The 16,110-nt window shown below is 35.7% G+C and overlaps 1 protein-coding gene across 3 annotated transcripts; it reads right to left on the bottom strand.

Moving 5' to 3' along the window:
* Nucleotides 1-563: 563 nt before the first annotated feature.
* Nucleotides 564-15,039, bottom strand: LOC309475191 (EGF-containing fibulin-like extracellular matrix protein 1). Of its 3 annotated transcripts, none has more exons than XM_082137889.1 (9): nucleotides 14,890-15,039; nucleotides 13,850-13,942; nucleotides 11,397-11,442; nucleotides 11,031-11,306; nucleotides 5,666-5,785; nucleotides 4,436-4,555; nucleotides 4,232-4,355; nucleotides 3,959-4,151; nucleotides 564-2,544 (listed from the first exon to the last, which is right to left on the bottom strand). In XM_082137889.1, exons 2-9 carry the CDS (start codon nucleotides 13,934-13,936, stop codon nucleotides 2,383-2,385), a joined length of 1,128 nt encoding a protein of 375 aa, XP_081994015.1. In that variant the 5' UTR covers nucleotides 13,937-13,942; nucleotides 14,890-15,039; the 3' UTR covers nucleotides 564-2,382. The 3 variants fall into 3 exon arrangements, with proteins under 3 accessions (XP_081994015.1, XP_081994014.1, XP_081994016.1); XM_082137888.1 differs by lacking the exon at nucleotides 14,890-15,039 and adding an exon at nucleotides 14,802-14,866; XM_082137890.1 differs by lacking the exon at nucleotides 14,890-15,039 and adding an exon at nucleotides 14,043-14,258.
* Nucleotides 15,040-16,110: the final 1,071 nt, after the last annotated feature.

Below are 16,110 nucleotides of genomic sequence, written 5' to 3'. Positions count from 1 at the left end.
AGATCAAACGCCGCTCTGGCAGCCGTACAGACATGTTAGGCAACAGTTCCATTGCTTATGCGACCCTAAACCCTTGCCAGCAATTTCCTGAAAACATCACTTCTGTTTCCAAAACATTATTGCCTTATTCTCATAGGATAGGAGGTCATTTCTGCAGTATTTGCAAGGCGGAGGACACATTCACAGATTTCCATTAGCTAAGGATGCCATTAGATTACGACACAAACTGTTCCACCTAACTATATGCAGTTTGCCTTATCCGCATGTTCCAACTATAAAACACTTTTTTTTCCCCCAGCTAAAGTCAAATCTAGTAAGGAATCTATAAGCACTTTTTTGATAATTACATTCTGATTTGACTTATTCCTTGTACAAGAAACGTAAAGCTTTGATTTATTGATAGATTAAAAGGTTGGTTTACTCAAAAATGAAAACTCTGTCATCGTTTACTCGTCTGCATGTCGTTCCACAGACTTTCTTCTGAGGAACACAAAAGGAGAAGTTTAGTAGAATGTTCACGCTGCTCTTTTCCATACAGTAACAGCGAATAGGGACAAAAAAAAAAAAACACAATAAAAGAAGAGCATATGACGTGCACTATATTGTAAGTCTTTAGCTTGAGGGCTCGAGCACCCACAAGATATTTCTCCTCCATCGTAACCAATCACCAAATCGATTGAGATTCGGGAACCTCTCTGATTGGTGGATCACACATCGGGTCCCGACAGGTCATAATACACACAATTCTACTGTTATGTTTAACATTACAGCATAACAACCTGTCACAAAAGCTTGTGCTTTCTGTTTTTTTTCCACGATAATAAATTGCATTTTAAGTAATTAACTCCAAAATCATCAGGTATATCAGCAAGAGAGCGACCCGACCCGTGACAACACTCATGGAAAGAATATGTGGTTTTCTTTGGTTGGTTAGATGTATTTGTTGTTTCTCCTCGTGAGACACAAATAACTTTAGTGTAATGAATTCATCAAGCGCACCATCGCACGGAAAAAAAAGACAGCAGGCCTATTCTTGAAAAACTAACACCAAGTATAATTGAGTATTAAGCAACGAGCATGTTAACATTTTTAAGGGTCATTTGTTGCGTATGTGTGTGTTGCTCATGGAAACAGAGGTGAATAGAAATGTGTTTATATATGGTTGTTAATGTATTTGCACTTGGGGTTACGGAGCGTGGACACCCACCGGTAGAAACATAAATTGGGGTCTGTGTTTTAAAGCCATATGATAGTTTTGTGTCAGTAAGGGGTCCATTCACATGGAATGTGTTTTTGTATTCCTCTCTGTTACTTCTATGTAAACATGTGCTACCTACATTGATGTCTTTGGCCACTGAGCTCAAGTCTTGTGTCTTTTACACATGACACTGTGCTCTAAAACTGCACAACTGAAGTTAAAATAAGTTCAACAACCTTGGTTTTTACCCCCCATTCCATCGCCCACGTATTGCATTTTTGCAATGTGTGAATGGCCCCAAACAGGCCAAAACGTATGGTTGGTAAATGCTGCATTTGACGTAACGAATTGTGAGAGCGATTTGAATATGGAGAGATTTGAGAGCTGTGGTGGAGGGAACAATTCCAAGTGTATAACCTACATTTTGGTCTTTTCAGAAGACTTGCAATATAGCTGAGCTTTTATGGTGCGTTTTGTCTTTTTTTTTGGAGCTCCACAGCTTCTGTTCCCCATTGACGTTTAATGTATGGAAACAAGCACGTGGGACATTCTGCTAAACTTCACCTTATATGCTCTGTAGAAGAAAGAAAGTCAAGAAGTGAGTAGGCCCATGGACCCATGCAGCAGAATCTCGAGAAAATCCTCTTACTATCAAGACAAAGAGTGACCTATAAGTGCTTTTCAGAATGAAACTTGAGCAACCGTGTTTTTTTTCTGTTATCCAGCTGTGTTGTTTTCCAGATATTTCTTGGTCTTCATGTCACCCTCTCAGACCTTGTCTTTCATTTTTCAAAGTACAAATTACTTGAAAGCTTCAATAAACCAGACAGCCTACTTTTTATGACTAGTAAATCAATTCCCCAGTAAATATGCAACTATCTAGACCAGTGGTTCTCAGCTGGTTTTGCTTCGAGGGGGGGCACGTTTTACATCGGACTCAATACAGTACCATGAAATGTATTATACAAAAGATTTATCATATAAAGATAAACATTCCAATATTAATGAATCTATTGATTAATTTAGAATTGGTTTCCATCTATGATCCATTTTTGGGTTAAAACCAACCAGTTAAGAACCACTGATCAAGGCCAGGTGACCATGCTGTGTTGAACATTTTAAACATAGTAAGCTGCAGTACAAACATTAAAACCAAGGTGCTGATTCAGTCAAAACTAGATGATTTAGAAAGGGTATGGACCCACTATAATAGTGAGCCTCAGCAGTGAGCTGGAACGGTAGCTCAAGGCATTACTCTGGGTGACCATCTCCAGATCCACAACATGTTCTCTAGGTCCAGTCAACGGTTTGGTCATTACCAACATGGCACTTACATTACTGGAGCGCTGAAAGACAAAGAGAAAGACAATCACGAGAGAGACTACACCACAAGCAAATGTTATTAGTCAAAGTGACTCATTTATATTAATATAACTGTTTTTTTTTATTTATATTGTTCTTGACAAAAAATGCGACTATAAGTAATCTGATGTTGTGGAGTGCTAGATTTTGCACTGATCTTCAACCCTGTAACATTCAGCCACACAACATTTTAAATGTAACAGGGTTGGTGCTAAACCTCTTTTGGAGTGTCATGGGTTCAAAGTGAGGTAAGTAATCTCTTACAGTCTCTATCATTTTTTTTTTTAATGTAATGTCATCAACCCCAATTATTGTTCAACCCTGTTATGGGAAAATAAGAGTGATCGGTTTTTACAGAAAAAGAAATTCTTGGCAAAAAGCACAAGACGACTGACTAAATAATCAGAAGTTTTGCAGTGCAAGAATAGGTCGTTATTAGACCTTTTTGCACTGATCTTCAATCCTGTAACTTTCAACCCCAAAACATTTTAAATGTAACAGGGTTGGCACTAAACTGGTTTTGGAAGTGAAATGTCATGGGATCAAAGTGAGGTAAGTATCTATAACAGTCTTCATCAGTTTAAAAAAATATATATTGTTTATAGTTATGTTGTCAACCTCAATTGTTCAACTCTGTTATGGAAAAATAACAGTGATCTTTTTCTTTTTTTTACAGAAACAAATTCTCAGCAAAAAGAGCAAGAATACTGACTGTAAATGTTGTGCATTGTTTGCCATTATTAGACGTTTTGTACTGATCTTCAGCCCTGTAACAATCAACCTGAAAGCATTTTAAATGTAGCATGGTTGGTGCTGAACCTGTTTTGGAAAATGAATGTCATGGGTTCAAACAGAGGGAAATATCTCTTACAGTCTTTATACGTTTTTGCTTTGTTTACAGTAATATTTTCAAGCACAATTGTTCAACTCTGTTATGTAAAATAATAATGATTAGTCTTTTACAGAAAAAAGGCCATTAATAGACCTTTTTGCACTGGTCTTCAACCCTCTAACATTCAAACCAAAAAGTTTGGTGCTAAACCTGGTTTGGAAAATTAATGTCATGAGTTCTGGTTCAAACTGGTAAGTATCTCTTACAGTCTGTACAAGTTTTTTTAATTATGTTTACAGTTATATTGTCAAGTTCAATTGTTCAACTCTGTTATGAAAAATAATAGTGAGAGTCTTTTACAGAAATAAATATTAGACATTTTGCACTGATCTTCAACCATGTATGTTCAACAACAAAAAAAGTCAAATGTAACAGGGTTGACTTAAGACCTGTTTCCGCGGAGAAATGCCATGAATTTAAATAGGAAACTATCCCTTTTTTTATGTTTGAAAGGCTGTAATCACTGATTTAAGATTGGGTAAACTGAAAAAATTGTCACGTCTTACCCTCAGGTAGAATTCTCCTCCCTCATTGCCGGATTTGATCGTGAAAGTGTTTACCATATTGGGGTAGACACTGGTAGCTTGAATCTGGAAGATATCCGCAGGCACTGAGCGATCGGAAAAGATGCTCATGTACTTGTAGACAATGACAGGCGGCAGTCCCCGGCAAACATTTGGCGACTGGCACCGACAGCGACTGTTGGTGGAGAGTTAAATGGTTAAAAAAACATTTTTTTATTGCAACACAGCATGATTTTATTAGGACTTTTGACACACCCTTCTCCTGTTTTCACGTATGGCTCACGGCAGGGGTTTCTGGGATAGCAACGGAATCCTCCGTAGTAATTCCAACACATTTCATCTTCTCTGCAGTTGTGTGTTGCTTCACACTCATTTACATCTATTAACAGGGTGGAAAAGGTCAATGAGCAACTTCAGAAGCCACTTCAGGAGCCCTGAACTAAGCAAACGGGAATCTACCTTGGCACATCCGTGTCCCTTGGAGCTGGTATCCCTCAGGACACACACAACTGTATCCTCCGGGTTGATTCACACATTGGAACTGGCACATGTAGTTTGAGAAATCACACTCATCGATGTCTGGAAAACACAAGGATATTGCTAATCACTGCGTAACATTCCTGGATGTTTTCAATTGAATGTCTCTGGACCACATCTCGATAAAAATTAAACAAAAGTTTACTACACTACACTAACATATGACAACCAGAAAGTGTCCACATACTTTTTGTCTTGATTTGAAAATAATATATGGATAGTTTTGTAATTTTTAACTTTAAGTCCCATTCTTACCAGGGATGATAACTATAATGATAATGATAACTATAACTATAAAGTGAAATCACTTTAAGAAGGTTTTTTTTTTTTTTTTTTTTTTTAGCTGATGAAGAATAAAATCATTGACAGCCAATCAGAATGCAGATGACAAAACTGCAGTGCAGTATTTTTCCATCAATGTATTTATATATAATATTTCAGTGCCAAGTAGGCTGTTATATCAACAATATATAAGACAATATATGTCATAACTTAATCTCATTTAAATGGCTATTTCACACATGACATTATATACCAACAAATATTCAATATCATAAGGATAACATGCTAACAGGTTACCCTCTTAAGCTAACGTATCCTTCCGTTTGCAAGCAGGCAATATGCAAGTTAGTAGAAGTAATAGCAAACCTACACTGAATTCTGTGTTCTCTGTGTTTGATATCGTAATAACTATATTTCTTTATGAATTTTAAATGTATAATCACATAATACTCAATTGTCCAATGGTCATTAAAATCATTAAGATATGTGAGATATATATACATGGGGGAAAATACATTGTGCAATGTTATTGGCATTGAAATACTGTTTGATTGTGAATGTGTTGATCTGATTGGCTACAACAGGATAGTGTCGATGTTAGCAACTCCCTCATGCTAAGACACTGTGAGATTCACCTCAACTAAATGAATCGAATGTCAGTCGGACGTTTGTAAGCATATTGCTGTGAATGCTTTACTCATTTGTTTACATACACTTAGGGAAGAGTCGTAATTGTTGTCTTTGTTACTAGGTAAAAAAAAATATCCAGGAATATTCGCACAAAAACTAGCATGCAATTAAAACAAAAATTTAAAAGCTATACTTTCTTTCATAGGTTTATAAAGTGTAAAAAATACTTTAAAAAATAACCTTGGCAGGAGACGGAGTCTGAAGCCAGTTCGTATCCGACTTCACATTGGCAGAGGTAAGAGCCAATCAGATTGTAGCACTGATGTTGGCAGGGGTTTGAAGTGAGACATTCATTCACATCTGTAAAAAAAGAAAAAAAGAAAAGTGGAACGCAATTGAACATTAATGACAAATGATAAAAATAAAAAATGCAAGTGCATGAGTAATAAACAAAATAGCTGCTGGCCTGTTAATGCAATTCACTGCCCATTTAATTCAGTTCCTCAAATATAACACTAATAACACCACTTATTTAAAACAACAGGTAGCATAATCCAAAACACACATCTTTTCTGCACTCCTAATCATTCTTTGGTATGTCTGGCGAGATTTCCAGCTTAGTTCTGGAGTGCAGAGAGTGTCCTTTCACAGTGTGGGGGCCATCATGGGTGGTCTGCGCTTATCTGCCAGGTTTGGTCAAGTAACTATATACAAAGGCCCAAGAATAGCCCAGTTTTCTGTGATTCATATACAGGCTATTGGATGTGCAACACATGTGAGTGCAAAACCTTCTTATCCAAACGAAAGGACGTTCAGGCAGATTCCTCCTAGTGATCTATTTGAAGCATTAATGTGAGAATAATGTCAACGCACAGATCCGAAGCCTCCCGGGGCCTCTCGTCGACTGTTTCCAAAGCTTTTACTGACCAGCGTTTGGGCCCTTTCAGGGGGTTCAGCACTGCTGATAGCCAAACTGGCCGATGCACACTGGAAAAAATGAGGTGCGAGACCTCGCAGGCGAGAGTTCAGACAAAAAGCTTGCAGTTTTCTCGCCCACCTTTCTGAGAGAGGCACACCTGGAGTCTGTGATCACCCACATGATGTGATTTAATTCCAACAAACTGGTGTCAGATTCCAAAGGAATCACTGCCAAGGCACTTCTGAAAGAGACTGGCCGAAAATATGTAAACATCGAAGGAAGGCCGACTCTCTTTGCGGGAAGAGGCCCAAGCTAATTGTTGACTCATTTTAATGGGCTGAGAGATGCATGTCCTGACCTATACTTCCTCAAACAACTGCACATAACCTGTTAGCTGTTTGATTACAGAAAGAACCAGTTATAATACAATGGTTGGTGCACTAGTCTTGTAGACTAAGTCGTGTTTAAAGGTACCAGGTTGATGCAATGATCACTTCTGATAAATATATTTTAAAAAATCACATAATTCAGGTTGTAAAATGTCATGTGGTTTTGGTCCCCAAAAATATGATTAAAATGTATTAATTAATAAATAAAAATGTTACCTTTAAAAGTGTATTTAAAAAATCTTGTGTGAAAATAATGATTACGATGTGTACGCTCAAATGAATTCAAGGTATAAGGAAAATATATTATTACTTTTTGATGTCACCACATGACATTTAAATAGAAACTTTTCTTGAAACTGGTATGAAAGCTGCACCAGCTGTGTTTTGCTCTTAAACAGTATGATCCACCAGCAAGACCAAAAACCAAACCAATGCTAACCAGTATGAACCAACTCTGACCAGATGCGGATTTCTCCTGAACTCTTCAGCAGGACCTTTACGAAAAAGAAGTTTATTCAAGTGTTCTATTAGTATACTTCTTTTAAACTAAAAATAAGAAAGTATACTTTCAGTCTACTTTTTATGTACTTCTCAGAAATATACTTCAAATTGCACTTAAGTATACTTGACTTATACTGACAGAAAAGTCTAAGTATATTTGGCCTATACTTGTTGATCGAAATATACTTAAAAGTATAATTAAGTATTCTAAGTATTCTTGGCTTGTACTTGTGTTTACTATTTTGATTGAGTAGCTTATTAAATACTTTTTAAAAAACATAATATTACACACCGTCTTATAAACTAACATGTTCAGCTTTATATAGTAACAAACTTTCGGGTGGAATAGCTTATAGAGTAAATAAAATAAGCATGGAAAATAAGTTTATTCAAGTGTTCTATTAGTATACTTCTTTTCAACTAAAAAGAAGAAAGCATACTTTCAGTCTACATTTTATATACTTCTCAAAAATATACTTAATTACACTTAAGTGTACTTGACTTACACTGAGAGAAAAGTCCAAGTATATTTGGCCTATACTTGTACTCAATCTTTTGATCGAGATATACTTAAAATTTGAATTATTCAAAGTATACTTGGCTTGTAGTTGTGTTAACTCTTTTGATCGAGTAGCCTATTAAATATACTTTTTTTTTTACATCGTTTTTCATATACAGTCTTATGAAACTTTGTTTGAAAATATTGCTTAAAATATTGATATAAAACAGATATGTTTCTAATTCTGCGTATCTGAATTTTTGTGTAGGCTAGTCCACTGGTAGTGTACATATTTACTTTAATTTAACTTTTCCCCACCATTGACTGAATTTTCCAGCTATCCATGTTTTCACTGGTATACGGTAGGGGGCGCTATGACACATCTTCTAGTACAGAATCTCTGGATCAAAACACAGGGGAAGAAGAAGCTGAAACAAGTGATAGAAGATTGCTCACTCAAATGTAAAATAATGTAATATCAAACATTAAACAGCTTGTAAATCAAAACTGCTTAATGTTTCCAAATGAGATGAAGCGTAGGCCTAACCCATGAAGACAGTGAAGCTTTGGGGGTGTTGGACTCGATCTACTCCACCTGTGTTTTGATCATCGTTCTGGATCTGATCAAGGCGTAGTCTTTGACAAAAATGTGATTTTCTCAACTATTTTGTTTAAAATGTTGCCTTTATGAAACTTACTGACATTCAAGTGTTGATAAAAAAGGATGCATGAAGCTAATAAAATGTTTTTAAAATTAAAGTAGAGTTAAAGGTATTTTTCAAGTATAAAAAAATAACATTTGAACATAGTAGTATAGGCCTACTGCAACTGCAAAAATTGTATATAAATAGTAAACTATAAGTATAATGTTAAGTTCACTTAAAGAAAACTTGTAGAATAAAAATACTAAACTAGTAGTTTACTGAGAGTACACTAAAAGAGTAAAAATAATATATAAATGGTAAACTATAAGTATAATGTTAAGTTCACTTAAAGAAAACTTGTAGTATAAAACTACTAAACTAGTAGTTTACTGAGAGTACATTAAAATAAAACTTGTAGTATAAAACTACTAAACTAGTAGTTTACTGAGAGTATACTTCAAAGTTGCTACAAGTATTAAAATAGTAAACTACTAGTATACTCATAAGTTCACTTGCAGTACAAATGAGAAACATAATTATGAACTTAAAGTTTACTACTGTTACACTTATAGTACACTTAAACATATACTTTTATATACTTCAAGTGGGCCAATTTAGTCCCAAGCGGTATTAAAATAGTACACTTACAAGTTTACTACTAGTACATATTGACATTAGTATACTTACTACATAAAGTATACTTAAAAATATACTTGAACATTACTCAAGTATACTTCATAAAATGAACTTGAAGTATACTTTTTTTTCGTAAGGGGAGTGGGATTAGCCATCAAGAAATACAGCAAATGGAATCCGTGCAAACGACTGCTCATGGTATCTAATAAAATGATTTAAGATTGGGAAACAAATGTATTACTCTTTTGGGATGAAATGTTAGTTGGCATGTCTTTGCAATTCATGTCTTTCAGTCTCATCTTGAATGGTTTATGCAACCTAAATTGTTTGCTTCTAGCACAGGGATTCTGCATGCTGTAACACGACTGAGCCATCTATCAAGTTGGGAAAGAAAAACATCATTAGCACACACACAAAAATTGTTTTATCCACCAGATAGAAGAAGACAGACCCAGAGGAAGCAGATTTCTGGCACTGCATCCTCTGAACAGATACAACAACATCCCAAAGAGTGACACAATGACTTCCCAAGGGGTCAGTGTGTTTGGCTTGTTAGCATGGTCTGGTTAGATTTCAAGTGCTGCAAACTTATTAGTTATAGGCTAATAAGCTACTTTAAATTTCGCTAATAACTTTGGAGCTGTGTGGGACAGAATACGTTTTCTCTTCATTTTAAAAACTAAAACCTATTTTTTCAAACACATCCTATGCCACAAAATTTGGAGTGTATCATCTAATAGACAAAAATATTTTTTGCATGAGTAAAACGCAAAGTATATCTCATTTATACACTTTCAACTCCTTCTTGCGGACATTATGTGTGATGCAATTTTCATAACCAACCATTGTGTTTTTCAATAGTGTTTTCACTGTATTCCAATGTATCAGCCAATTTTCTGTCCCATAGACTGTAAAAAAAGATGGACAATGCCCCTTCGCTCTCTTCCACTGGTGAGAAGTGAAGCCGCCAGTGTCCCGATATGGCGCTGACATGTCGGGACCTGAGTCTGCGCAGTAGCGATCTGATTTCGATTTTTTTATTAATTATAGAACTTTAGATATTAAATATTTAGCTCCAATCTCCTCAGTCCTCCGAAAATCCTGAAAAAAAGTCTGTTGGTGCTTAAGTGACTACTTCGCTCAGAGAACCTGTCAATCACAGCTGTCAATCATGACATCAATCATGGGAGGCGGGGTTTATGACCTATACTAGGACCAGTCACCGGGGGGCGATCGAGACGCTTTGGCTTCACTTTTCAGGGCTTGTGCGGCACACATCTGTACCATGTTGCCACCTTCATGTGACGTATGCTGCCAGCTGTGTCACTTCCCTGCCATCCACAACTCCTCTCCCGTTCTATATAGTATTGGAAGTACATGGTTTCGAACAAATCAACAAGAATAAACAGCAGCCAATCAAATTTAAGCAGCCATTTGAAATGAACTTTTAATTGAAAGTAAAATTTTAATCCGTTCATTGTGAAATTTGGTATACATGTGCAGGGTGTCCACAAGAAGCTATGTACCAAATTTTGTGAGAATTGGACACAGGGTGCCACTGTAATACATTTTTGCTCCGTATGGCAGAAATATTTTTGGGGGAATTTGATATAATTTAAGGAATCCTTCTTTTTTCCAAAATTACACTTAAAAATAAAGGTTCCAAAAGAGGTTTTCACAGCAATGCCATAGAAGAACCATTTTTGTCTTGGCGTGGAGAACATTCTAATAATCAATAATCCTTTTTCCAGATAAAGAACCTTTTGTGGAATGGGAAGGTTCCATGGAAGTAAAATGTTCTTGATTGAACCATTGATGCCAATGAAGAGCAAGTGTATAAGCGTTTCGCCCGATATAATGCAATGTCCAGACCCCCAAAAATTGGGTGCACAAACACCAGGACAACATTTAGAAATTTAACACCAAACTATTTTACACACGCCATTCACAGAGATCTTTAAACTCCATAATCACAACAAATACTGCAAATAACCAAGTAGACACAGCTATTGCTCACCTCTGCAGTAGTTCTGAGAGTCTGGCATGAAACCGACACCACACTGGATTGTATGTGTTGCGCTTTGAATGACTCTGGAGTATTCGCCCCTGTAATTGGGGGCTATCCCGTGCTGAACATCTCCTCTTTCCACGGGTGGGGCAGTAGTGGGCTCATCCTCGCCGTTACTGACGATTATCTGAGCGTTGTGGGGTAAGCAGAGGTATCCACCAAAATGGTTGACGCATTTCATGCCCCCTTTGCAGGCGTCCTGCACTGTCTTGCATTCATCTATATCTATGTGTAGAAACATGATTAGATATTATGGTTCAACATTAATGCTTGTACTATAAAGAAATCTGATTGAGGGGGAAAGAGTTGTGTTACCTTTACAGATTTGTTTCTCAAAGTCAAATTCATAACCTTCAGTGCACTGCAAAAGAAAAATGTGTAAGAAGCAAGAGATCATAAATATGAGTTCATAATTAATGATAAAAATTGGTTTTAGCAAGATATCAAAAAACTGATGGCTGATTAAAAATTCACCTCTGACTATTTATTTACACATACAGATTATCTATCTATCTATCTATCTATCTATCTATCTATCTATCTATCTATCTATCTATCTATCTATCTATCTATCTATCTATCTATCTATCTATCTATCTATCTATCTATCTATCTATCTATCCATCCATCCATCCATCAGATTTTTGAGAATAAATAAAAACATGCATAAACCAAACACAAAACAACATTTACATATACAGATTACTGATGTGAAATTTATGTTTATGTCTATCTATCTCTCTTGCTCCCTTTTTTTGTCATCTGAATAATCCGCACAGCTGATTTGGCACATGTTTTATGCCAGGTGCCCTTCCTGCCACAACCCAGCACTGATCTAAATTTTTTTAAATAAATAAATACACATAAAACACAAAACAAAACAAAAATATAGCTGGAAGCAGCAATTAAGTGGCCCAGCACGAAAAAAGTCATGATGAATTATCCACGCATTGCTGGGAGCATCAGATCGACTGCAAAAATGAGTAATTAAAGACATTTTTTGATTATTTACCAAATGCAATCATTTGATTTAATTGCTTATCACTTTTGACCAGTAGGTGGCGCTGAGGTGACGATAGCTACGTTTAAATGGACGATTTTTGTTTCAATTGAAACGAAATCACTCCAATTGATGAATCTGAACATAGTGTTTACATAAACACTAAATAAAGTGTTCGGGTTGATGTGCGCATTTAGGGTTTACACGTACTATCGAATGGATTAGAAAAGTTTTAAGCCACCCCTTACAGTCCGAATGAAATTTTGATTTGGCCATTTGCAGATTTGGCCACTTCATTCCACCTGACGGGGTTACATGTGACTTTTTATACCAACTGTGCAATTAGTCTGATTACAAACACGTTATTAGGGCCCATGTAAACGCAGCTACTAAATGATCTGAAGATGCTCTGAGCCTATTCAAAATGGCGGACAACAAGTTCGACCGAATATGGCATAATTGTTATCATTGTTCTTGGTATGACTCAAAGAATCTACCAAGTTAAAATAAGCTAAAATTAATCAAAAGCTATTAAAAATTTTTGAAATTTCATTATACATTTTGACCAGAAGGTGGCGATGTTACCTTCAGGGCATGGTGCCGATGACCCACACTTAGTTTCGTAATGATACGCTAATGTGTTCATAAAATACAGCATTTTGCAATACAATTAAAAATGGCCACCACACAAAATGGTCAATATTGGATCAATTGGGTATCATTCGACTCGGTATGCTGCCCTGAACCCAAAGAGATACGTTTTTGAGCAAACCGTTCAGAAGTTATAAACACAAATAGGCATTTTTCATATCTCCTGACCCAGTGCTGTGCCAGAACGCTGCATGTAGCCTCTGGTCATGCTTGTGAATACATGTACCAAGACTCATCTCGATAAAGTGTTGCAGAGATATGGCCTCACATTCATTTAGACGTGTTTTTTGTCTAATTCGAAATACTAAACACCATCATGGTGACACACATGACACTCGAGTAATGCAACAGTCCTTTGACAACATTAGATGTCATTAGATAAAACATTAGATAAAACATTAAAACATTAGATAAAACCCTAATGTACATAACTGATAGAAAAAAAACTAAGAAGAAACAGTTAGCCTATTTCAACAAAAATACATCAAATGTGAAGGGAATTATGGGAATGCCAATTTATGGTTCAATGGTACAATGACTTCCAAAAACTGTTAATTGAACAGTATTTCCTTTTCTGTAAAATTACATTAAATGTAAGGTTAGATCTATTACATTTATTCACTGTATTACTGTTAAGTAATTAGCAGGTTTTTACTGTCGTATTTATACAGTCATTTACCGTTAAAATCACGATATTTTTTTTATAGTGTAGGACGAGTTCGAAAAAGTAGGTTTTTCCGTAAAATTAAAAATGGAAATATTTTCATGCCGGAAAATCAAATAATTTTGTGCCAAGAAATCAGAGTTTTTGTCTCTTGCCCGTATGGTTCAAAGGGTATTAGCATAAACATATTTGGACAGTTGGTGGCGCTAGAGGGATTGAGTTAGAGACTCCAAATTTGGTATGGTGACAGTTCAGACTGTCCTCTATCTGTGTGCCAAATTTCATAACTTTCCCGCAAGCGGTTCTTTGGGATACCATGGAAGAAGAAGGAAGAATAATGACTAACGGAATCAATGGGCGCCTAGCACACACACCTTGACACATAAAAACAAAGCAAAACACAAAATATAAGCTATACCCATAAGCAGCTGTTATGTGTTTTGGACTACTTGCCATGTATGTGACAGGCTCCTGGGCTTCGGCTTCCTGAGACACCGCAAAGCGGACGGCAACACTCAAACACAAGCAGATCCCGAGCATTGTGACCTGCAACACAGGGGGGAAAAAAACATGATCACTTTTTTCATAAATCACCATCATGCGCCTTCAAACGCATCTGCACCGTTTCCACCGAAACCCCAATTACATTTCATCCGTGCTGCAAAGGTCACATTGTTTCGTTTGAATACAACTGCTGTTGACGCTGGCTCAGTCCTGCAGAAACTTGGCAGAGTCCTCCACAAAACAACAGTGTGCCCGTTCACCCACTTCATAAAAGTAATTATGCCATGGCACATTTTTCAAAAGTAACACATTGTCCTTGTGCAGACGAGCATATCCGGCATATCTGAGGCATCAGATCTCATTTCAACACTGTGGGAAATGTTCTTGACAAATTCACTCTTGTAATATTGAATTTAATGGGTTTCCCCGAGGATGCGAATCTCTGAAGCTCGCTCTGAACCTCCCAGATTGTGTCAGAGAGAAACAGTTCAAATAAAACACAACAAGTAACAGTAAATCTACAGTACAAGGCTATTACAGCGATTTCAAAAGTAGTGCAACTGAAGGCATGTACCAACTAGTACTTAAGACACCATATTTATCTGACAAAGCCCTCAAGCAACCTCCAGTTGAAATTGTTGTTTTCTGTTCAAGAAAAACCTCCTATTCGTGTAATCATGCTTTCTTTTGTTTCCGTGAAGACCTGCAGAAGTTCATTCCCATTCAAAAGCACTAAGTATTCGTGTAATGTAACAAGATTCTTTATGTGCACCTTATTAAACAAAGCGCAGTTGTTCAATTGTTCAATAACTCGTTTTAGCAAAACGTTACTATAGTTATCAATCAAAATGATGTAAAAGTCAAGTCATAGAGTTTATCATGCAATGCAAAAACAATATACCTTAGACAATAGGATTGTCCCCATCTTCCCAGCAGTCCTAAGTGTGTGTGTGTGTGTGTGTGTGTGTGGGGTGAGAAGAGATGCTTACCGTGTGTGATTTATCCCTCTGTAAGTTGAGGAGCGCTGGAGTCTCTCACACACGAGGTGCCTGCGATCATGTTCTTATAAGAGGAAGGTTTTTCTCACAAGCCTTTTCAAATTATGTTTTTTCTCACCGCTACATTCTTGCTGGGATATAATGGCAGTGGATGTGGCTCCACCTACTGCTAAACACTCAGACCTACAGTGATACTTCTACAGATGAGGAGGGAGAGGGACGTCTCGCTGATGAAGAATTATCATGTGATCATTTATCTGCATCATAAACGGGAATGAAATATATTAGTTGATAATCAACTTTTGATTTATTCATTCAACTCCGTTTTCTCTAAGAACTTCTATAATTAATATAAAATATAGTCTGTTTATGAAGACATAATCAAGAATTATATTATGATCATGTATATTATACCATGGTAATTTATATGTATCATCAAAATCTATTAAATTAATATGATTTAATCTGTAAAATAACTGTTGATTTAATTTTTTTCTTCGTTTTTCTTCTAAGAAAGCTGTGTTTTGTTTTTGTTTTTTATCTAAAATTAATAAAAAATTAAAGTCTGTCTATAAAGGGAAGAGAAAAGTCTTACCAATAATCACGAATTATATTATGATAATTTATATCATACTATTATATTAAACTATGATCATTTATATGTATCATGAAAATCTATTAAATGAATATGATTTAATCTATAAAATAACTGTTTTCCTTAGTTTTTGTTTTTCTACGATTTTTTTAATTAAAATCTAATCTTACCAATAATCAAGAATTATATTATGATCTTAAGTATAGGCTAATAAATATCTATTCAATTAAATATATAATTTAATCAATAAATTAAATAGATGTTTCTAAGAAAGCTATTTATATATATATATATATATATTTAATCAAATCTATATAATTAATTAAACATTAAAATGAAATGACAGATTAATAAAAAGAGACATTTTTATTTAATTTTCATCATTTTGTTTTTCATGCTATATACCAAGGTTTTAGAAATAAAATCTGCTTTTCAAATCCTTTAGCATATTGAAGTATGATGGTGTTACAGATGTACATTTTGGACCGAACCGCTCGCTTCATATGGATTAGTTTTACGATCTCTTTATGAAGTTATTAAAGCATCGCAGTGGTAGTTGCGTAGACTGTCAATGGAGGGACAGAAAGCTCTCAGATTTCATCAAAAAATATCTTCAT

The sequence above is a fragment of the Leuciscus leuciscus genome (genome assembly GCF_965113295.1).
Source record: "Leuciscus leuciscus genome assembly, chromosome: 15".
In the NCBI taxonomy this organism is placed as follows: Eukaryota; Metazoa; Chordata; class Actinopteri; order Cypriniformes; family Leuciscidae; genus Leuciscus; species Leuciscus leuciscus.
This window is presented reverse-complemented; position numbering and strand designations above follow the sequence as displayed.

Excerpts from the sequence above, each read along its gene's own strand:
- LOC309475191 (XM_082137888.1), bottom strand. The coding sequence starts at position 14,825 with ATGGGGACAATCCTATTGTCTAAG. Across the intron at positions 5,786-11,030 it reads CTCTCAGAACTACTGCAGAG|ATGTGAATGAATGTCTCACT; the intron begins GTGAGCAATAGC and ends CTTTTTTTACAG. Across the intron at positions 4,152-4,231 it reads TACGTGAAAACAGGAGAAGG|TCGCTGTCGGTGCCAGTCGC; the intron begins GTGTGTCAAAAG and ends CTCCACCAACAG.